The sequence below is a fragment of the Pteropus alecto genome, unplaced genomic scaffold, assembly GCF_000325575.1.
Source record: "Pteropus alecto unplaced genomic scaffold, ASM32557v1 scaffold92, whole genome shotgun sequence".
Lineage (NCBI taxonomy): Eukaryota > Metazoa > Chordata > Mammalia > Chiroptera > Pteropodidae > Pteropus > Pteropus alecto.
Genome location: NW_006432447.1, coordinates 58455 through 82184, shown reverse-complemented (window position 1 = coordinate 82184; position 23730 = coordinate 58455). Strand labels below are relative to the sequence as shown.

Here is a 23730-nt window from a genome sequence, read left to right as displayed (position 1 = left end):
AGCGCCTGGTAACCACCATTCTGCTTTCTGTCTATATGAATTTAACTACTCTAGGGACCTCATATAAGTGGAATCTATAATATTTGTCCTTTTGTGAATGGCTTATTTCACTTAGCATAATGTTTTGAAGATTCATTCATGCTGTAGCATTTCTTTCCTTTCTAAGGCTAATATTCCATTGTATATTTATACCACACTTTGTTTATCCATTCCTCTGTTGATGAACACTTGAATTGCTTCTACCTTTTGGCTACTGTGAACGGTGCTGCTAAGAATCCGTGTGTTTGGAGGCAGACTTTCTACTGTGGGGAAAAATTAAGGAAGGAAAGGATATTTTTTCTTCTGATAGAGCTGGGTTCATAACACCAATATATTCAGCTTTCAATTTTCAGAACTGTACTTTTGAGACACCTCATAGTGTAGTTAGTAAATACTATGTCATCCTTGCTTTCTCAGAGTACATTCTGATCATCTGAAATCAGAATTCCTACCTGCTTATTGTGACTACTCCTTGTTTGTGAAAGGATGGCTGTTGATTTTGTTGCATGTTTTACAGGAGGTCGTTCTACATAATGATTTCTCTATATAGTCCCACCCTACATAAATCATTTTTAAGGCTTATATTTGATACATTATTTTTAATAGCTGTTTTTCACTCTCATATTGGTATCAACAGTATTCTTCTAAACGAGTAGCATTATTTGTCACCTAGAAAGCCACCTACAAATGAAGGAGAAATAGCAGGTTTTGGAAGTCACCTATTTTAGTCCACTCAGATATACCTCAGTGAGAGACCTACTTATTTAACTAACAAGGCTTGATTATTTCTCTGCCAAATATACCTCTTCGCGTACTTTCAAGCTGTTTCATGGGAATAGAGAGGCAGCCTGAAAGACTTCAGTATCTTTATGTTGGAGCTTCTGTGTGTGATTCCCCACAGGGCCCCCAATCCTGGGTAGTTGAGATAGCCACATAGAGCAGATCAGTGAAAACCAGTGCCTGACCCTGGACAACACCCGCCCCTTCCCGGTGAAGGGATGCAGTCCAGATGAGCAGCAGGGCCATTCCGAATGTCAGATTAAGTTGTTAGGTGGAATTTTCCCAGTTCCGCCCAGAGTTCTGCTTAGAAACCCAAGATTAGGAATTTACAGTTAAAAATATTACTTTGCTTAGCAGTCTGGTTTTTAATTTGCATCCTGCTTATTTCCTGATTTCTTCTTAGATCGTCACGGACTCTGCTTCTGTGGAGCGTTTGTTGGGGAAGACCGATGTCCAGCGGCCCCAGGTGATAGAGTACTGTGTGGTCTGTGGTGACAAAGCCTCTGGTAAGTAATCCTAGGATATTCTGGGTGCGCAGCATGGATCAACATCATGAACCAAATTGGCGATTGGGGGTAGTAATGGAGAGAAAATATTTTCTATCGGTTTGTAGGTTTCAGAACATGAATTCTACTTTATTACTGGGGTAGTGATTTTATATATACATATGGAAACCAGTTTGTCACATTATTAGAATCAAAAGGAAAAGTCGCAAAACTTTTTGTGATCTGTAAATCTTGGTTAAGTGTTGGATATGTATGTGCTACTAAGAAAGTAATCACTTCTTTAGTCAGTATTTGCACAATGCTTTGCTATTTCACAAAATGTGTTATTTATTCCCCCTTCATCCTAACTATTAACTGTCTCTGTCATCCCCTCACTGTAACCTAGTGTGACAAACTGCTGAAACAGAGGTGGAGGGAGTGTGTGATTCTGGCTGGAGTCCCAGGGTCAGGATATCTGTAAGCCTTGGAGGTTGAGTGCGTGCATGTTGGGTAAAGCAGAAGGGCATTCCAGCTGGTGGAGCCAGGGCCCAGAGAGTTTAATATCCACACCCATGGTGTCTTCAGGTCAGAGTTCTTGGGCTTGCGTGGTTAGTATTTGGGTACAAGAAGACTGGAGAATATGTCTGGCTCAAAAGTTCAGACTTTGGCCTGCTAAAACTGGAGAGTGTAGAAAATAAGTGAAGTCAGGGAGGAATGGAAAAATATTTAATAAATTTACAGTTCCAGTGATTCTAGGAGCATAGACCTGAGTTTTGTGATGGCTGCTTGGTTCCACTGTATTCCGTGGTCAGAAAATTCACAGTAACTTTGGATACTTTGTGATCCTGTTTTTGTTTGGTTGGTTGGTTTTTGTTGTTGTTGTTGTTTTAAAAAAAAAAAAGAAGAAGAAGAAGAAGAAGAAGGCTGGACTAGGACTCTTGGGAAAACAGCCCCAGGCAAGCATCTACTGAAGCTCCACTCCCTGTCCCAGCTCGTGACACCACTTGCCTTCTCAGGGGTGTCCTGCCTCTGCTCCTGCCCCTTATCCTGATAAACCCAGCCCATCTCACCCCTTCTCTGAAGCCCTCACCCCTGCTGCCTCTATCCTTATCCCCCTTTTGTACAGACCTCGCTGAGCTTTTGTTGCATTCTCTTTTAATTGATTCTTACAGGCCTGTCTTCCCCACTAGAATGTGCTCTCTTTGTTAGAGCAAGAACCATGTCTGACTTCTCCATCTCTATATCTCCACCTTCTTGCTCAGCAAGGAGAGGCACTCTGCAAAGCTTACAACACATGAATGAAGCATGAACATAACAGAATCTGCTTGACTTTCTCATTTTTCAGTCCCTTTTCGAGCTTAAAGGAACAGCCTAGTCAGGCTCACAGTGCCACTGTCTGCAGATATTATGGTTCACTTTAAGGGCTAGAGAGCCCAAAGAAATAACATGCACAGAAGGAAATATGATGTCTACTTGGTAGGTAATTTTAGCAGGACTGTTCTTAAAGACATAAAATTAAGACCACCCTCCACATGCACCCTTGGGGAATGGCTCTGCATGCTGGAGCTTAGGACAGTGGGATGCTCTGTAGCTGCTGTAAATGATGATCCTGTGAAATGTGTCCTCCCAGCAACATAACTAAGATATTTGGTTACATAGGACTAACCCAGGTGAGCCTATCTATCATCAGTCCTAGCTGAGAACAAATAAGATATAATGCGTGTGGAAACATTTTGTGAAACTAAGAATAAGAAGGATAAACTGAAGCGGAGGGCTCTTTTTAATGTCATTGGTGATGAGAAGTTAGAGACATCAAAGTAACCAAGATTAGAAAAAAAGAGCTGTGTTTAATAAATGTATTTCTAGGACTGTGTTTCCAAAAGGGTTTAACTAGCTAACCCAAGTGAGCCACATGGCAACCTTCCTTCACCTTGGACCTGTGCAGTTTAGTCCCCGTGCTGCTTCCTGTCATCATTCTGCTCCCCCAGGGGAGATCTGGGGCCCAGGATGTGATTCCACAGGAGGAATAAATGTAGGAGTAAGACCCTGTGTGCTAAAGCAGCACATGTGTTTGCTACCTGCCACACTTGGCAGGACAGGGGAGCCGAGTAGCCTCACAAGCCTAGGTCTGCAGAGCCACGACCAGATGCATGCAGAGGACAGTATAGTTCAGCCATCCCCCATCAGCTCTTTTTTATGGTAGGTCCTTTGGATACTAAGAGCATTAAGGTCATGCCATTTACCAGCTGTCACATAACCTGTCTGAACTTAAATTTTTTTATCATGACCTCACAAGGCTACTATAAAGATTGTAGAGAAATTATGTGAAGGACCAGGGTACCATGTTTAGTGTCCAGGCTTGTAGTTGTCCACATGGTGCCAGCATCTTAACTGTACACCAGTTACTTTGATAGACTTGCCTTAAAGACAGGGCCTGTGACGACAAGTCACCTTTTTCCTTGGTGAACCACTTCATGCGCTCCATCTTTTCAGGCCGTCACTATGGGGCTGTCAGTTGTGAAGGTTGCAAAGGTTTCTTCAAAAGGAGCGTAAGGAAAAATTTGACCTACAGCTGCCGGAGCAACCAAGACTGCATTATCAATAAGCACCACCGGAACCGCTGTCAGTTTTGCCGGCTGAAAAAATGCTTAGAGATGGGCATGAAAATGGAATGTGAGTAACAGTATTAAAGAAACCACATGGGTTAACAAGGAGGGAGAAAGTGAGCATGAGTCTATTAAAATAAGTTTCTGTACCTGGCTTTAAAATACAAGAAAAAAATATCCACTCAGGCTTCATTTTAGTTTACCTTCTGGCTCTCAGGTAGTTGCTTTGGCACCAGCGCTGCTGGGGTTCGTCAGTTCCCATGATGTGTACGGAAACCTACTCCAGATAAATCGGGAGGCAGCACTGTGGAGTGCGGTGAACACAGGCTTTGGAGTAAAGCTAATACTAGATCAAACCCCAGATCTGTCACTTAGGAGCTATGAGGCCTGAGAAAGACATGTAGCCTCAGCCACAGGATCCTCCTCTGTGAAATGGAACCCCTTACCTTACTTACATATTGGATCTGGGGCTCAGTCATTCTTTATTTTTAAAAAAGTCTATATTTTCTTCAGTTATTTCTGGAACGTATACCTGTCCTTATACCAGATTGCTGAAGGGAGAGGTTGCTAGGGTGTTAGGAAATTGACACCATTAAACAAGTTTACAGGAGTCATGTAGGCTTGAGTTGGACATCAGAATTGTTTCTCTACAATGTGTGGCATTGGTCAAGCTCTCTGTTAGGAACCCACTTGAAGATTGGTGTTTTTCATCCTGGAGAGAATCCCTTTTTTTTAGCAAGTAAGAATTGAAAACCCAGAGGGCTGTGCAGGCCCCCGCAAGGCCATGCAGATGCCAGGCTGCAGTTCTTCGCAGTCAGTACCCACCATCTTGAGCTCTTTTCACTCCCTTTAGATTTGACATGGCATTGTTTGGCTTTGAACCTTTCTCTCCTTTGACTGACAAGTTCACTGTGAAAATTGAGCTAGACTTTCTAAGGAAGACCCCCTTACTTTAATCATGAAGGATATGGTTTTTATTGATTCCTGTGTTTCCTCTAAACATGACTATGTATGTTGTGATTTAAGCTGTACAGAGTGAACGGAAGCCCTTTGATGTGCAACGGGAGAAACCAAGCAATTGTGCTGCTTCAACTGAGAAAATCTATATCCGGAAAGACCTGAGAAGTCCTCTGATAGCCACTCCCACATTTGTGGCAGATAAAGATGGAACAAGGTTAGTCCCTATTTTGACAGAGCTCAACACTACCGTCAGCCTTTGTTGCTTATTAGAGGAGGCACCAATGGTCCTTGGAAAGGTGGCTTTTATAACTTGCCACCTGCCTGCCACAGCTGTCAGCCTTGTCTTGCTTCATCCTACTCTTTTTGGAGCTGCTCCAGTCAAACCTCTGGACAACCTAAGGATGGCTGATTTAAGATGGGGGCAGAACTTTTCCTTTCTCAGAAACTCAGATAATGTTCTGTAGTTTAGGCATTATTCATACAGGAATGTAGTTATTCTATAATTCAAGACTGGAGCCTTTTCACAGTATAGACCAAAGGTCTAAGTCCCAGTATGGTCCCAGGTAGTACCACAAGTTAACTTATATGTTCTTTTAAATAAAATCTGTTGAATTTAATTTAAAAGGAACAGAGAGAAGGAAAACAAGAAATCCAAATGTATTATAGGGAGAACTAGAGTTCAGAATGCCTTGATGATATTCTGAAGATCAAGTTAACTTTATTTGGCAGAGGGGCCACGGTCAGCATGGAATCCCTGGGGATGTGCGTCTGTGTGTCATCCATCTCAGGCTGTAGACATGGCTGTGTGCACATCTCATTGCAGAGAGAAGAGTGGGGAGTGTTCAGTCATTTGGTGGCTGAGTCTAGTCAGTTTTTCTACTAAGACATCTCTATAGATGTGAAAGGGACAGAAATATAGCATGATCATACTGTGCATTAAATGTTGGAAGCCACTCTGGGTTTCTTTATGTCTTAAATAGACAAACAGGTCTTCTTGATCCAGGGATGCTTGTGAACATCCAGCAGCCTTTGATACGTGAGGATGGTACAGTTCTCCTGGCCACAGATTCCAAGGTAATGTTATGCCTTTTCCTCTACCTTTATGTTGTGGTACAGACGCTTCTCTAAATGTGTGCACCCATCCTCTTCTTGGCCTTCAGAGACCACGTTGAAAGCATGGCCTTCTGCACCTCGATTTACTTCCTGTCATTCAGCCTCCTGTAATTCGTTTTAGGGATGCTGATGGCTTTTCAGAAACTGTTGAGGTTGACTGATTGTAGTCATTACAACAAGGTCTAGAGTTCAATTTGGTAAAAGTTCTATGGTTCTCTTCTCTATTAAGATTTTCCCCATGGTACACACAATGGCAAACTACTGACATGCTGAGAAAATAGCTCCTTATCCTAAGATGGCCTTTTGCAGAAGCCTATTTCCCCACATCCTCCTGTTGTCTGCCTTTTTGATTATTGCCGTCCTAGTGGGTGTGAAGTGATACCATGGTTTGTTTTGCATTTCCAGTGATGTTGAGTATCTTTTCACGTGCTTATTGGCTGTTTATGTATCTTCTTTGAAGAAATGTTTACTTAAATCCTTTGCCCATTTTTAACTCCCTTATTTATCTTTTTATTATTGAGTTGTGTGATTCTTTTTTACATATTCTGGCAACTAAATCATTATTAGATGTATGATTTGCAAATATTTCCTCCCATTCTGTGGATTTTCTTGTGTAGGGGGGTGTCTTTTTACTTTCTTGATAATATCTTTTGAAGCACAAAAGTTTAAATGTTGGCGATGTCCAGTTTGTATCTTTTTGTTCTGTCATTTTATTACATGTGTAGATTTGTGTCACTACTAGCACAATCAAGATATAGAACTATCTCATCACCAGAAAGATCTTACTCATGCTGCCCATTGTAGTCATGCCCCCAGAGAAGCTGCTTTTAAACCAATGTTACACCTTCATTAGCCTGAGAGTCTTTTATGTGTATGTATATGTGTTCATCTTTTAATGATACTATTTTTTTGTTTAATAGGCTGAAACAAGCCAGGGAGCGCTGGGCACACTGGCAAATGTAGTAACCTCCCTTGCCAATTTAAGTGAATCCCTTAATAATGGCGACACTTCGGAAATGCAGTCAGAGGACCAGTCTGCAAGTGAGATTACTCGGTATGAGCCCATGAGGGTGGAGGCCCCCCTCCTGACTGACACGCACACACAGTTGCTACATTGTGAGGGTGGGTGGCGGCATTTTGACACCCACTCCGTATTTCCTTAAGAATTGTAAAATTGTCAGTGCTCCTGCACACCTGTCTCCTTTCAAATTTTAACTATGAGAATGTGGATCTACATATGTGATATAAAACAATCAAAACTGCTTTTCATTCCAAACAATGAAAAAGGACATTGAGTAACTCAGTGGAAGCAAGGGAAAACCCTTCAGTGGACAGATGTTACTTATATCAGTCACTGTTTGTTGTTCCTGAATATTAATAGTTCATCCCCTTTCCCATTTCTGTTTTAGCCTATTTTTCTCATATCTATTTCTTCCAAGTAGTGAATCTAGAGTTTAAATCCATCAGGGTAAGTAGAGAGTAGGTGATATGTTGGCTGGTCCCAGAAGTCTACAAGTGGCTATTGGGGATATTTCTTCTCTGAAGCCTGGATCTTGTGTTTGCTTCTTTCCTCTTGGGACAGCCACTCCTGCCCATCTTGTCATGAGTGCACTCGTCCTCACATTCACCTGCAGTCTGATAGCAAAATTAAGATCAAGATCTAATAGAAAGAGGATGGGGTTTGAGTTAGATAGACTTCTGATTCTACCACTTACCATGTAGGATGTCTTGGAAAACTATACCATGTAGGATGTCTTGGAAAACTTAACATCTCTTAGCCTCAGCTTTCATATCTATAAAATGCAGGGAATTCTGCCTCAGAGTAGTTGTAAAAAATAGAAATTATATGTGAAAATAAATGATATATAGTTTAGTACCCAAGATGATGTATAGATAATACATAATTTTCATTGTTATCCCTTCTCCTAGCAGGTAGAATATAATTATCTTTCCCCAATGCATTGTTTTTCTAAATAACGTCTCAACTAGAGTTTTTTCCCCCTAAAAGCTGTAGACTCACAGCACTTGCTTGCCTCATTTCTGCTCACAGGGCATTTGATACCTTAGCTAAAGCACTTAATACCACAGACAGCTCCTCGCCTCCAAGCCTGGCAGACGGGATAGACACCAGTGGAGGAGGAAGCATCCATGTCATCAGCAGAGACCAGTCCACACCTATCATCGAGGTTGAAGGCCCTCTCCTTTCAGACACTCACGTCACATTTAAGGTGAGTGTGTTTAGCTTAACCACGTGCCCCCAGCCCAGTAGGAGATGGGCTGTATACCAAAGATGGTCTTCATTTAAAAATCAAAACTTAGAGTGAGCTCATTTTCATGTTGTGGCATTTGATCAGGATATTATATTCCAGAACCGTCATTCCCATTATGAATCAGTTTCGGTCATCTGCTCACAGTGTCATTTGGCTCTGAAGGTAGCTCTGAAGCAGGCATGGCCTGTCATTGTTCAGAGAGGTTATGTGGTGCTGACCAGTGAGGGCTGATAGCTGACTACTCTGGCTTCCACCTTCCAATGACAACCTGGCTCCAGCACAGGCAGGCCCCTTTTTCTGCTCCAACAACAAGCAGCCAAGACCTCATGCCCTGGAGCCACTGGTCCTGACTTTGCCCTCTAGAGCAGGGGTCCACAGACCAGTACAGTTCTGTAGCCTGTTAGGAACCAGGCTGCATGGCAGGTGAGCAGCAGGGAAGTGAGCGAAGCTTCATCTGTATTTGCAGCCTCTTCTCAGCACTAGCATCACTGCCTGAGCTCCACCTCAGATTATCAGGCATTAGATTCTCATAAGAGCACTGGTCCCTGGTGCCAAAAAGTTGGGGACCACTGCTCTAGAGCCATAGAAAATAGATCTCATATCTTTGAAGAGTGCTGTGAGGTCCTCATAGGTTTAAGTACACTCTGCCCCACTGGCCTCACTTCTGTAGGACATTTCCATCTTCCCTGAAACCATCTTAGTTTCAAGGTCTCCAGACTGAGTCTTCTGTTCCCCCAGCATTATTTACTGGAGAGATCTGGCCAGTCACTTAGGAAAATTGGGTCCCTCCCCATAGTTGCCCCAGAGTGCCAAAGACACAGGTCATCAGTGAGATTCTAGCTTCAAAGGCATTAGAGCTCCTTCTAGACCATGGAGCTCCTGGAGCCCGGGCCAGACATTCTGGTCGTGGGATAGATATCATTCTCCTACCATCTGGGCTTCTGCTCAGCTTTTACTCATTGTTACCTTGAGGTCACCACCTACCAAATGTCTGCTAGTCCTTGAAGTTGAGCCATTTCCTAATTTGATTTGGACTTGAACCTGTGGCTCAAAATAGAATTGCCTTAAAACAAAGAACAGTTTTGTTGTGGCAAGAGTTGAAAAGTATGTGTTTGTATGGGTAAGCTGGGGGCGTTCCCCATCGTTCTACATTTTAAGGGCCATCAGACTGTAGTTCACTGGACAAGAAAGCACACTTCATAGGGTCCACACAGGATCCTCAACATCAGAAACAGTGACTCTGGCTGCCATGATGTTGAAACACAAGAGGGATTCATATTGACAAACCAAACTATCCCATCCCTCTTTTACTTCCTGTGCTGTGTACCTTCTCCAGCTGACAATGCCCAGTCCGATGCCAGAGTACCTCAACGTGCACTATATCTGCGAGTCCGCATCCCGCCTGCTTTTCCTGTCCATGCACTGGGCCAGGTCAATTCCAGCCTTTCAGGCACTTGGGTAAGTAACCTTTTTCTCTGTGTATCCTTGGGCAAGGGCTTTTCCCTCTCTGGGAAGGGCCTAGAAGATCTCTGAGGACCCTTCTCTTTTGTTCCTATGCCCCGATTTTCCTATGACTGTGGTTGCCAAAGATAGTGTTCCTCAAACCTTCACCATGTGCAGAGAATTTAGAGCTAGGAGCCATGGATGGAGTGGAATAGAGGCAAGACTTGTCCTGAAATCTGGAAACAAGTAGGGACATGCTGCATCAGGGGGCATCTGAGATAAGGACAGACTGTTTTGCAGTGTACTGACCATGCCATCCTGAGTGTAAATTACCCAAGGCAGAGCTGAAAGCTGTCTCGGCTGGCCGCCTCCTCCCTGCTACCGTCCCAGCTCCTCCTTTGCAGGCTTTCAAGGCTCTTCTCAAGCACAGGTGTAGGGTATGTCTCTTCCCTTCAGAATCCACACTCAGCTCTTAGTCCTGTAATCACTGCAGCCTCTCAAGATAACCACGCCAGGACAGCTGCAGATTTAGAAGGCTGTAGGAAATGAGAGTTTAGTCATGCCTATTAAGATTTTTCATTACTTAAGTTTAAAGAATCTGAAGAGAATAGTTTACCTTCAGAGGGACTTAGCTAAGAGATTTTTAGACAGTGGTGTTCTTGGAGAATGATCCTAGATACACCATAGACCTTCAACATTCACTTGCCAAATCCACTTGTTTGGGGCGTGTTGGGGCTTGGAGAGGTGCCAGCACACACCCGCACCCACACTCACCTCTGTGTCCCCAGGCAGGACTGCAACACCAGCCTGGTGCGGGCCTGCTGGAACGAACTCTTCACCCTTGGCTTGGCCCAGTGTGCCCAGGTCATGAGTCTCTCTACTATCCTGGCGGCCATTGTCAACCACCTGCAGAACAGCATCCAGGAAGGTAGGGCTGGGGACGTGGGGGAGTATGTCTCCATCTAGACTGCCCCATCACAAATTGGCCAGCCTCAGTGTCCCACAGCATCCATAGATTGAGGGAAGTTTAACTTTTAAGTCATAGGACCTTTACCAATCAGAATATTTAAATTTCCATCTGCCTTCTTTTCATGACGAATACGAAAGAGGGAAATAAAGATAATAGAAAAAAGTTGCCAACTTCCTGATATGTAGGTATTTAGTGGTCTTCAGAATAATCACAGCTTGTTTTCAACTCCATTAACAGGTTACTCTTTCATGTGTAATATCTCATAGATCCTCACAACCCTGTAGAGATTTATTATCTCAGTGTTACATATGGGGAAACTGAGGTCCCACTAAGGTCCCTGGCTTGCCCCAAATGAAACAGCAAGTAGAAGAGCTGGGACACCAACCTGGGTCATGCAGACCCCCTGGTCCAGGACAGTTAACCTCACCCAGCTCCTCATGAATGAACAGGTGACTCTAAGATCTGTGGCAACCATCTAACATTTGGTGGTCAGATCCCAGCATGTCAGGACTAGGAGACAGCCAGTGCAGTCTCTCCACATGCTGCATGTCCACAACACACTGATGACACTGTCTAGACGGGGCATGCCCAGGGTCCAAGACTAACAGTCTACACTTACAGCCGAATTGGAATTCAGCTGCACTTGTAATTGGGCATTCCAGGTGTTTGCTATCTAGCAATGTGAGTTACCTAGTCACACCTTTGTTTTTCTAGTCATTCCTTTGGAATAGTTATAAAAAGGTGATTTTTAAAGCCCTATAACATTTTATTGAATTAAATTAGCTTTGTTCACAAATGAGCTTGAGTTTTCTTTATTTGTAACTGAATGTAGTTAATACTGATACCCGTCAGCAGAGTGTTGTCATGAGGATTAAATCAGATAAAATTTGACAACTAAAAAATGCCAACATTTCAGGTTGACAAATATATTTTAAATGCCTGCAGAGACTTAGAAAACCTAACCATTGATAAGAATGGACGTATATCCATTTGTACCCGTAGGCCAAAGGTGCTGCCGAGGGTAGGGCCAGGGAGAATTGCTGGTCCAGGGGTTCATTGAGGCAGAAGATGTAACGGTGGAATTGGAGTACCTATTGTCACTTCACTTTTAACTGGAAATTGAAGCTCTTGACACTCTTGAGATAACTGGTTTTTCATTAAAACATGAAATTATTCTCTTTCAATCTGTGACCCCTCAAAGAAGTTCGTGTTATTGTACTTATCAGCCTTTCTTAGGGGATCTGTGATGTTGATTTCTAGATAAACTTTCTGGTGACCGGATAAAGCAAGTCATGGAACACATCTGGAAGCTGCAGGAGTTCTGTAACAGTATGGCGAAGCTGGATATAGACGGCTATGAGTATGCATACCTTAAAGCTATAGTTCTCTTTAGCCCCGGTAAGATATGTGGTGGTGACAAATGACAGTTTTCCACCTGTGTCTACTGATGTTTATGAACATGAATGTGTTGTCAAGTCATCAGTGGTGTAGAGAGAGCCCTGCCAGACTGTATGTGACTGCATGTTCTCATAATAGGTGTGCTTTACTAACATAAACATATGCATTCTTTTAAATTCTTGTCTTTACAGTCTCAAAGAAATGACTTCATATACTGGATAGATTTAATCTGTATCCTAATGAAACCATTGCCCAAATGGGGCTGTACATACAAAAGAGTGTTCTACCATCTTGTGTCCTTTTTGTTTGTTTTGATTTGTTTTGTTTTGCTCTTTACCAATTTTCAGGTTATGTTAGCATATATATCCCAGTACAGATTGAAACTGCACAAGTTTACCCATAGTCTCTGGAGGGCAGTAGCAGCAGCTGCTGCAGGGCACACGAAAAGGTGTGGTCACAGCAGATGAAGAAGAGGCAGCAGGACTGTTGGTGGAAAGTAAGAGACGGCTGGGCTGGCCTCACTTCCCCTCGGCTGTTATCTCAGAGCCTCCTGAGAGTGTCACTTGGGTGACTCTTGTCCTGACTGGTGTCCTCAATAGCTGGAGTTGGACACAGCTTAACCTTTCCCTTCCCCCCCAGCCCTCTACTCACAAACAAAATAGCTAATAAAAATGGGAGAAATTATGCAATTAAATATCTAAAAAGTGAATTTTTAATTACATGGGCTAGTTTTTAAATCGATGTGTTTTCTAGAATAGTAGGAAATAGTAGGAAACCAAATGTCCAGAACCTGCAGGTGGGGCTGCTGAGGCTAGAATGACCACTCAGAGCCCAGCCCCCAGTCAGGCCTTGGCCCAGTACAGAGGAAAATCCGGTGTTCTAACAATAATATCCAGACCCAATATCAGCCTCCAGAGTTCAGTCTGTTGTACTTGAGAATTTGTCAGAAGTTTGATTAAAAATAAGTACTAAGAAGTCTGTAAAGGAGGCTTTCTGAATACACAGGGCAATTTGGGGGCACTTTTCTCTTTTCAGATCATCCAGGTTTGACCAGCACAAGCCAGATTGAAAAATTCCAAGAAAAGGCACAGATGGAGTTGCAAGACTATGTTCAGAAAACCTACTCAGAAGACACCTACCGGTGAGGCGCACAGGCACACACACACTTGCTCAGGGCAGGGAGGAGCACGGCTGGATCTGTAGTTGCAAATATAAATTACATTAGCCTTTCCATTTCTAGCAGCCTAGTAGAGCCTCCATTTGATCACATTTTAATTCTAGCATTTTATAACAGGCGGTAATGGAGTATGGAAAGCGCTAGGCAGGGAGGGTCAGGAATGCTAGGCTATCCCAGTGTTGCTGAGTAACTGGGCAGGACCTTGGGTTGATCTCTTCTGGAGCTAACATTGTGCCTGAGGCATGAGCCCTCATAGAGGCCTTCCTTACCCAGAACAGTTGGAAGCTCTGCCCCTCTGATCCGCATCCATTCACTAGGCAGTGCTAGAGTACTTTACAGAAAAGTTTTCATTGACAGAAACTAAACCTGACCCCTATAAAGGAGTAAGTGGGTTGTATAAATAGTAATTTTATCTTCAGAAAAACTGATTTTTTAAAGTTTCTTTATTTGGATAAAAATTAATTTGTATTATTTGTAATGGTTGGGCAGCAAATATGTAAATGAGCCCTTCTCATGCAAATTTGAACAGGAAAGTTGTTTTGAACTAGGGAAGAATGCTTGGCATGTTTTCCAGCTGAGGACTGCTTGCAACCCACTGGAGCCTATGTGAATTTATGGGGCTCCTTCAAGCAAATTATTTAATATTTCCCTCCCCACCCTGTCTTCTCAAAATAAATGCTGAAGCAAAAATTGACCAGGATGATGCATGGCCCCACCTTCCCCAACTTGCATCTCCTGTGCAGACCTCAGTTCACAGATGTCCTGTGGAATGGAACTGCCCCCAGCCCGAGGAGGACCATTTCTCTGGTGTGACTGGGGGACCTGTGGCTGGCCCTGCTGGCAGAGAGCCTACCTCTGCTTTAGGCACACCTTTATGGTGCACAAGTACCTTTTGCCAAAGCGGGATCTATTTTCTATTGGAATCACTGAAGACCTCACTGTGAATCTGTAATATCTTCAGCCTCAATACATAGAGAATGGAATTGTTAAGTAATGCACCCACACTTAGAACTCATACATCCAGCCAGTCGCAAGCTGTCCTCTGAGGAAACCACGGGCCTATTACCACACAGTGTCTGCAGCCAGAGAGCTGAAAATGCCCCTCTGGGGGCTGCTGGCAGAGCCATAGCACACTAGAATCACCTGACAATAGCAACTCTGTGGTCTTTGAAAGTAGATGTTCTGAAAAAATCCTGAGTCACTCCTTGTCAAGGACCCCAGGGGAGAGGGTGGCAAGCCAGATGATTTGGGACCAAAAATGAGATAAAGAAGGCTTTCTTGTAGGATTTAGAAACTCACTCAACACTGTTCCCCAAAAATAGCCCTAGAATGGTTTATCTCCTGCTTATACTCATTCAGTTTTTCCCTCTGTACGCTTTTTCTCATACTTTTTGTTCCTCCTGAAATACCCTCCCATTCCTCCCCATTCTTTTACATCTCTGCTGATAGACATTTTAGACTGCCTCTAAGGCCCAGCTGAGATGTGCCATGTTCCAGGAGGTCCCCCTTGATTTGCCCTTGCAGACTTCCTAACACCTTGCAGCCAGTCAACCCTTCCAGGTCTGTGGTGGAGTCCCCTTACACCTTTGTGCACCCTGCAAGACTCACAGTTGGCTGGGTACATGGATGATGGTGCTGGAATGCTGTTTGCATAATATGAATATTATTTTTAAATTTGTTTCCCCTCTTTAATTCCCCCCACACACACTTCCAACCCTGACCTACGGATGTTGCTGTCTCCCCTTATGAACTGGATTTCTGAAGGTGGGGTGTCTCCTCCCACATGCTCTCAGCATGCACCTGGGGCCTGGCACTCCCATAATTTCTTTTTTTAAAAGTAACTTACAGTGTTCACTGTAGAAAAAAAATTAGAACTTTAGTAAAGCAAAGAAATTTGTAACTGTAAATACCACTGTTTAGAGATATCTGTTAATGTTTTATGTATTTAACTTCCAGAAATTTTTTATGTATGTGTAATTGGAATCACGGTAACAAAGTAAGGTAACCTTTTTCTCATTTAATACGCAATGAGCATACCTATTCTTCATCATTATATGTTGCTAAGGAGATGATATAATTTAACATTTCCTACTGATAAGAATGTAGATTGTTTCCAGGTTGGGCTAGCACTGCAGTGTGCTTGCATACATCATTGTGCACTGACTTTGGAATGGCCTGTCACACAGGGTGCTTCAGATAGTGTCCCATAACCCTCCAGACATGGTCATAGTGTGCCTTTCCACCCAGGGTTTCTTCAAAACAAAAATTCTATGGTTTTATTTTAAATTATAACGCTAAATGAACACTGGAAGTTAGGGCAATACGTAAAAAATTTTAATATGTAAAGTCACTCCAAATCCCAATACCGAGAGGCCAACCATTAACATTCTGGTACACATCCTCCTGAATACTGTATTTACACATGTGCACACAAATAAATATACACGAGTGCAGTTATGCAGTACTTAGTGCTTCACAACCTCCTTTCGAGTTTTTATTCAGCTACATGTCATGGACTTCTTCCCTATCTTTGAATATGGATCTTTATTCTTTTTACTGATTCGTAGTGATCCGTTATATGGAGACGCCATATTTCTTTCAACCTATCCCCCATTGATAGATTTCCTGTTTTGCTTTTTGGTGGAGGTAGACACTGTTATAAATAATAAAGAGAGCATGTTCATACATACATCTTGGCACGTACTTGTTTGACATTTTTTCTCATGATAAATTCCTACAAGAGGAACTGCTAAAAACAGAAAAACAAGACATAGATAGTGGATGGATCTATTTGGTTCCATTCTGAGCAGTACAGACAGGACCTGTCGGAGCCTATCGAGGGCAAAGTCTGAAGGGCAGTGAACCCTCCTTTCTCTCATGACTCTCTTTCTTACAGATTGGCCCGGATTCTCGTCCGCCTGCCTGCACTCAGGCTGATGAGCTCCAACATAACAGAAGAACTTTTTTTTACTGGTCTCATTGGCAACGTTTCAATAGACAGCATAATCCCTTACATTCTCAAGATGGAGACAGCAGAGTACAATGGCCAGATCACTGGAGCCAGTCTATAGTGCATACCACACACCTACTGAGGAGCAAAAGGATCCTCCCAGGACAGCTCAGAGACAAAGAAAATGAAGTAGTGGTATTTTGGTATGTGCAAATATTTCCAGTATGTTAGCCATTTCCTACCTGGTTTCTTCTTATCTGTTAATCCCAGACAATAGCAACTAAAAGACTAGTAGGATCCTTTCCTGCCATAAGAAATGTTTTAATGCCTTTTGATGAAGCAGCAGATTTTGGAACAATCTTTTAACTCAATTTATATTTAGAAATTCTCAAAGGGCAAAAAACAAAGTTTTATAATGTCAGAGACTAGTATTAAAGAAAACTAAAAGAACCTAAGAGAACAGTATGTGTGTATATATATTAAAAATGTCCTTGGAATTAATAGCTACTAATTACCAGGGTAATAATATTAGCACTTTCTAAGCACTTCTTACTGCTGCGTAATGTTAGCAACATCTTGCCTATGGGCAGGGCAAATGGAAAACTGTATGTCTTTTGCCTAAATGCTAATGATTTCTGTGAAAACGCAATAGGGTACAGGAGACAATCATTTACATTTAAGAAAAGAAGGCATCATTCCTAATTGTATGCACACTTGGTGGTATTGAACTAAAGTCCTGTGAGCGGATGAAAATACGGCTTATCTGTATCATGCAGTAAGTGGGAGTATACTAGCATAGCCAGTGGTGACCCAAACCAGAAGCTTCCTCAGAGCTGATGCTTGTCAGGTTCCCTGACCTCTGGTCCTGGTCTGTGACAGGCATCTGCAGGCTCCTCCAAACCTGGGGCATCTTCTGATGACTGGTTCTCAGAATTGGATTGCAACCAGTCAGATATTAACTGCCAATTCCTGCAGCAATTGACGTCCCCAAATCACCTCCGCCACTACGGCAGATGGAGCCTTCTGACCAAAAGGTGCAAGGTGGGCATTTTGAACCCTTGACAGTATTTCCTGAGTACAATCTGGGGTGGCTACACAGTGCTCATAGAGAGGAGTGTGGCCTCCTTGGAGTGTGAAGGTTCCCCTCTTAAGAGTTTCCAGTCCAAATGCCCATTAAGAAGGGCCTGTGTTCCTGCAGTTCAGTACAGCTATGGGGGTGGGGTGGGGGTATGTGTGCAGGATCTTGCTGCCTGGCCAGGGCAATGGTGGTGCAGATGAATGGGAAGGTTCTCTGTTGACCTTAAATTATCAGGGTTTTCAGAATGTCTCCTTATTCAGCATCTCCGTTGGTACTGGCACACCGTGCACTTTTATTCCCCCAGGTGTGTGCCAGCAAACCAACCCTGGAGCATTCTAGATAATGGATGCAGAAGCAGACTGCCAGCTCCTTAAAAAAGCAACCCTTAATTCCCAAAGTTATCTTCTTTCTCATAAGTTGTAGTGACCATCATTTACAAGAACAGAATGTAGTTATAAGGAAGTTCTATCTAGAGAAGAGCACCCATAAATCCCCATGGATGTGAGTAAGAGCAAGCATTTCCTGTTGGGGAAAAGTGGCGTGTCCAAGATGAGGTCAGGTACTTTGCATTTTCTTTTGTATATCCCAGAATAAGAGAAAATGTAAGGTTAAATCTGCATCTCTTAAACCTTTTGATCAGGTGATATCCAAAAAGATGCCAGTGCACTCCCTGTCTCCCAGGCACTCCCGGGTTTGGCTTGGGCCCTTGGTCAAGGTGAGCACCTCACAAGTGGTGCGTGGGTACTGGGCACGCCAGCCACAGGCTTACAGCAAAGCAGGGTGGGATGCTTTATTCTGAAGTGTTGAAGTAGTTTTTGAAAGTCCCTAGTGGGAATTAAATGGGGACAGTCTCTCCAGTTTCCGAATTCTAGTTCGGATTTGGTTTTATCATTTATAGTTAATGCTTTGGAAGCAGATTTTGGAGAAAGGGTGCCCATTATAAAATGATGGAAAGGATTTAATTTTGCTAGCTTAAATTTTTGGTTTTCTAACTTTGAAGTGATTTAAAAACTGGCCAAGACAATGGAGTTAGGGCAGGTCTGTATCATCTCTGCCTGTGAAGGATTTTAGCAGAGGGCATTTTAAAGAATGTTCATGCATCTTACACAGTGAATTGCCTATTTTACTCCTTGATTTTTGAATGTAAGCATGTCTGTTGATCACGGAGTAGCTCCCTGGAAATACGTGTTGTGTCACATCTTTCATATTCCGAGTTCTTGGTGTTGGTCAAAAGGCCCACAACCGGCCAGCTCCCTTATTCCCAGGGGCAAGCCCTGGGACTCCTGTTGTCTATGGGGCTTTTAGACTTGGGTTGCCTTACGGTACTGAGCAGCTTAGCCAAGATCTAGACTGCGGTCCTGACAAAGCCACTGCTCTTTTCCAGTGGTATCTTACGTAATGTTGGAGAGTTACATGTTGTTGAAATTTGTGGAGTTCATTACATATAAATCATAAAACAGGACAGGAAGAGACTTAGAAAAAGACCAAATTTCTCAAGCAAATATTTTCCAAGTTATTCCTGGAAAGTATTTTTAAGGCAGAATGTTACTGCCCTTCTAATTTGAGATCTGTGTGTGTGTTTATGGGAGGGAGGGGGGTACATTATTTATTGTGTAACCTCTGCCACAAGGCCGTGGTTGGGGTTCTTTTGTTGTTTGGGGTTTTATATTTAATTTCAGGTGTAGACACTTGTAAGATGTGTTATGTAATTGCCCTCAAGAGGGATTGTTTTCTAGCTTGTCAGCGTCAGTATTAAATGTGGACTCTGTTCTGAGGCGGTTGCCACCAGTCATGGCGATAGCAATGGACGCATCTACTCTGAGCTCCCTGATATGGCAGCAACATACTCACTAGAGCTTACTTAGCTGTTTTGCTTGTTTTGGGGACAGCCATGGCAGGGAGCCAAGAATGAGAAGAGCTCCAGCTGTATCTAGTGCTTTTATTCTGGGAAAACCACATCCTAATCCTTTGGGGGAGTTTCCAGCAGAGCAGTCTCACTCCCTGCCTGCCCTCTGCCTGACAAGCAGCCCTTGGCTGTGGATCCAAGTTCTAGGACCTGGTTAGAGTCCAGAAGCTTGTGGCCTCCTTTCCAGTGGAATGACCTTATGTGCAGTGGGGCTATAGGTGACATTTCAATTCTGAGCCCAGGTCACAAAAAGTGCCATCATCTGACATTTTCCTTTATCTTGGGAGGTCAGTGCTCTTTCGATCCTAGAACGGTCTGAGCAGGCAGGGCAGACGCCCCCATACTACTTTCTCACTTCCATTCCCTAGATTGTATGGCTCTTTGAAAATGTCTTAACTTCGATGTGAATTTGTAATCAAGACAGTAGACTTGGGTCTCTTGTACAAAGGCTTTGGACCTCCCGTGTGCCTTCCACCACCATGCACATCTGCGTGTCCAGCCCTGAGCTCCCTTCAGCGCATTGTGTACAGATTTATAGGCTTGTATGACTGAATGAATGTACATGTGTTTATATCTTCTATATATGTACAGTGTATATAGTGTGTGTATGTGTACATAGATGTATATTATGTATACAGACATGTAGCCACGTATCCAAACTTTTATGTTTTAAAGAGACTCTATGATAGAGTTGCTAAAGTAAATTGATGTGGGTGTTCCAAGGTCCTGCAGCAGGATGGATTTGCTGAGATTTTCTTAACTCCATTTTCCTTTGGGTGAGCCTGGCTGGGAAAGGCCATGAAGTCAGAATCTTCACTCTGTACCAGGGAAAGGTCCTGACAGGATGACATTGCTATGTATTCTCTAGGTTCAGACAAGGGCTATGAAGCTAGAGGACGGTTTATCCTAATGTCCAAAAACTAGCTGGAGATCTTTAACCTGGTGGTCACAAACCCGTTTAAGACCTAACTGGAAGGAACTTAGTAGTTCCCAGATACTCTCATTCTGTCATGTGGTCAGTTTCAGAACCATCTGTGTCATAGGGCTTGGTAGCAATTTCCCCACTTGCTCTGTACTCAACAGACAGTGGGCACTCCCCTGTGACTAAACAAATTCCCATCTAATGCCAGCTGAAAAAAAAAAACCTACCAAGTATTCTGTAAAAGTATGTATGAATGTTGATGGCTAGCTTTATGGCATATAAGTTACAAATCTTAAAAGTCTCTACAGCATATAAATGAAACCACCAATTTTTCTGTAAATTATGATTTTAAAATTTCAGATGGAAACTGTATTTTAATATGGATATATGTATGCCCTTAAAGCTACAGATGCCAAATTTTCTCATCCAGCTCTATTCAGATGAATTTTCCCCCTTAATCAGGCTTTAAACTGAGACAGGCACTCGAGAGCCAGGGCCCAGCCCAGCAGTAGTTGCTTGTGGACCTGGTAAGCACAGGGGTCCTGACTGGCAGGAAGGTTAAAAGCTGGCCTGCTGAAAGAAATCACTAAGTAACTGCAAAAACTCTCACATAATCCAAATTTTTTTTTTTAATAAGCTTTTGAAATGTTTGAAAACATTCATGGAGACCATAGCACTCAGTGCCTTTTGTGAGACTGGGCCATTCAGCCTTCAGCTTCCCCAAATGAGATTGATATAAAGCAGCTCCTGCTGCTTCACTGGCTTCCCAGCAATGATTGTCACCTTTCCCATGTCCTTGCCTGTTGCGACAATCACACTATCGAAGGTGGCTTTCCAGTTAAAATAATAAAAGTGGAAGCTGGGCAGTCTCTAAATGGATCTTTAAAATAAAAATTTTCCTTTAGGTCTATGTATCTTAACAGCAACCTCCAAATAATTAAACTGAGCTTAAAAAAAAGTACCGGGATGGGGAATGTCCGAGCTATTTTTAATGCCCAATCATACTTTCAATTAAGAAGCATATAATTGTGGTGTCTCAATATTTATACATACAATATAGAAAAAAGTGCTGAAAGAAAATGCTCAGCAACATTTATTCAGCTGACAGACTGATAAAGCTTAATATTTGGATAACTTGTGGAAGTAGACTTTACATGAAAAACGGGCTTTTCTTTAAGAGAGTATAACTGTCATTTTGACGACCAGAGCATTGATGGACTCAAATGCTGCTGTCACATACAACTCAAGTGCTGGAATATTTTTCTACAGTCTCTGTTCTCCCAATTATCTTGTAAACCAGTGTTCAACTAGTTTTATAACTGAAAAGCTGCACCTTTTTCATAGTACAAACCATAGTTTTTACCTGTAGTTTGGACCTGTTTAAATGTAGCTGCATAACCAGGCCTTTTAAACGACATCTGTTAAAGGAAAATTTGGGTGTTAGATTTTCTTGGGACCGTTTCTGTAACCTCTGCCCTTCCCAATATAGGAAATATTGTTTATGCCATTACCTTTTAATTCCAGGTTTAAAACTTGTTGAAAGCTATAGCTTGAAATCAGCTTTGTTTATGTGATGGCATTTAAAAACTAGCATGTTCTTTTTAAACTGAATTTTATATCTAATCAATGTCTTCAGTCTTGAAGAAGAATTTGCATTGTTGTGTTTGTATATAGAGTATTGCAGTGCATGAATTAGCTTTATGCATTTTATTAAATGCTATTTCAATGTGGCATTATTGTTGTGGCTTAATACTACTACCTAAATGAGGTTTATACTATTAAAAGTGAATTAAAGACTAAATGTGCATCCTGCTCATCATTTCTCATAATAGTAATAATAATGCCTGACCCTCCAAGCATTCTCACCTGAACCCCAAGTAGGTGGTGAGGAAGCAACTGGTAGTCAGAACCCTGTAGCTCTTACCTCACCTTAGCCTTGGCCAAAAGTGACTTAGCCCTGTCTACTTGATGGCCCACTGGACTTAGGTTTCTGGAGCAGAGCAGGCCTTGAGCTGCCATTACACACACCTCAAATCAGCAGACTCGTGATGTGGATATTTGCTATCCAGGGTAAAAATGTATTCGTAAAGTTTCAGAAATCATCTGACCTCTCATTTTACAGGTTGGAATTCTGGCGTCCAAAGTCAGATTCTGGGCAGAACCCACTGGCAGCCAACTAGGTTTAAATGGCTCTGCCAGGTAAGGTAGTACTAGTACTCAAAATGAAAACTGGTCACTTGAGCAGAACAAGGTCAAAAACCATTTAGGCAAACATTGCTTATGCAAATAAAATTAAGAAACAGTATGTCAATCATAAATCTTCATAGCAATCTTCTCTAAGCTCTCATTTCTGTAAATTTTAAACCCATCCTTTATCATTATTAAAGAAATGGAAGGCAAAGGTTGAGATAATGCCCCTTAATGATATTTATTTCCGTAAATCACTATCTGCTGTCTGTGAGGAAACAGCCCGTGCAAATATTAACAGCAGCACTGACTCATCAGGTACTGGACATTTGCTAAAGAGGGGTCACTAGCTTGGTTCAGGGCCATCCTTCTGGTAAGCAACCTTTCTGGGCCCTGTGCTGTGGGCCATGGAGGAAGGAATAATTTCATGAGGCTTTATGTCACCAGCTGTGACATAAAAAGGCCTGAAAAGGCCTGGCAGCCCAGCAGAAAGCCACGTCAGCTGGTGTGAAGGCCCTGGCTACAACCAGCACAGTGGGGTTGTTAGAAACATTGCAGGTACTGAAACCAGCACCTACAGGAGGGATCAGAATGGAGGATAGAGTTTTCTAGCCACCCTCCAAATGGTGATGGGAGAAAAGGCACTAAAGTGTTGAATTTCAATTAAACACAACTGAAGTAATCTTGCCTCTTCCATATCAGACCCACATACCCACCTTCCTCCCCCAGTGCCCCCAAAGCTATCACCCTGAACACAGGTCTGGTACAGAATCACAGTACACCATAACTTGGACATCAAATGTAAAAGGAGACAAATTTCTCTCAATTTGAGATAATCTGCAGCATTCATATAAATACATTCTAGTTTCATCATCTATAGCTAACTACCTCATGTGGCAGGGAGTGCCTTTATTTTCATTTTACAGATAGCTAGGCCTCAGCTAAGGCCAGGAACTCAGACCTCGAATCTAAGGGCAAGGTCTCCTGGTCTGTAGGCCAGCTGGTCCTTCACTTTTGACCAAATAAAACTTTAAAGTGACCCTAGCGGGCTTTGGTGTCTCCTAAGGGCTAAAACCAGCACAACTGAAGTGGCAGTATCAATATCTTAGGAGAAAAGAACTACTAGGCAGACCCTCAGTAACACCGCACACCCTCTTCCAAACCTTAGTAAGCGAGAACTGAATAAGAGGGCAAGCTGAGCAGCAGCCTCTTAACACCAGCCTCCCAGGGCAGAGCCCAAAAGTGCTGAGCAGGCAGTGCCTTCTCCTTTCCTCCTTCATAGCCTGTAAACCTGCTTGCTAAGGGGCATACGGCTGGGGCCACAGGGGCTGGCACTGGCTCACTCATTAGTGGGCGCATTCCTAAGGGAGGCTGGTCTGTCTGCAGCCACAGGGGCCTCCTGCATCTGGCACGCCCACAGCCAGACCCCTCAGAAGGAAAGGGTCA

General features: G+C 42.9%; 1 protein-coding gene across 1 annotated transcript in view; it reads left to right on the top strand.

The window, feature by feature from the left end:
* The window catches only part of NR2C2 (nuclear receptor subfamily 2 group C member 2), a 57520-nt gene extending 41027 nt beyond the window's left edge, over nucleotides 1–16493 (top strand). Inside the window, exons 4-14 of the mRNA XM_025043567.1 lie at nucleotides 1223–1325; nucleotides 3798–3977; nucleotides 4937–5084; nucleotides 5851–5944; nucleotides 6904–7037; nucleotides 8034–8211; nucleotides 9590–9711; nucleotides 10485–10624; nucleotides 11927–12064; nucleotides 13100–13205; nucleotides 16138–16493. Coding sequence (XP_024899335.1) covers nucleotides 1223–1325; nucleotides 3798–3977; nucleotides 4937–5084; nucleotides 5851–5944; nucleotides 6904–7037; nucleotides 8034–8211; nucleotides 9590–9711; nucleotides 10485–10624; nucleotides 11927–12064; nucleotides 13100–13205; nucleotides 16138–16312 — 1518 coding nt within the window. The 3' untranslated portion in view covers nucleotides 16313–16493. The remainder of the gene's footprint in view (nucleotides 1–1222; nucleotides 1326–3797; nucleotides 3978–4936; nucleotides 5085–5850; nucleotides 5945–6903; nucleotides 7038–8033; nucleotides 8212–9589; nucleotides 9712–10484; nucleotides 10625–11926; nucleotides 12065–13099; nucleotides 13206–16137) is intronic.
* Nucleotides 16494–23730: the final 7237 nt, after the last annotated feature.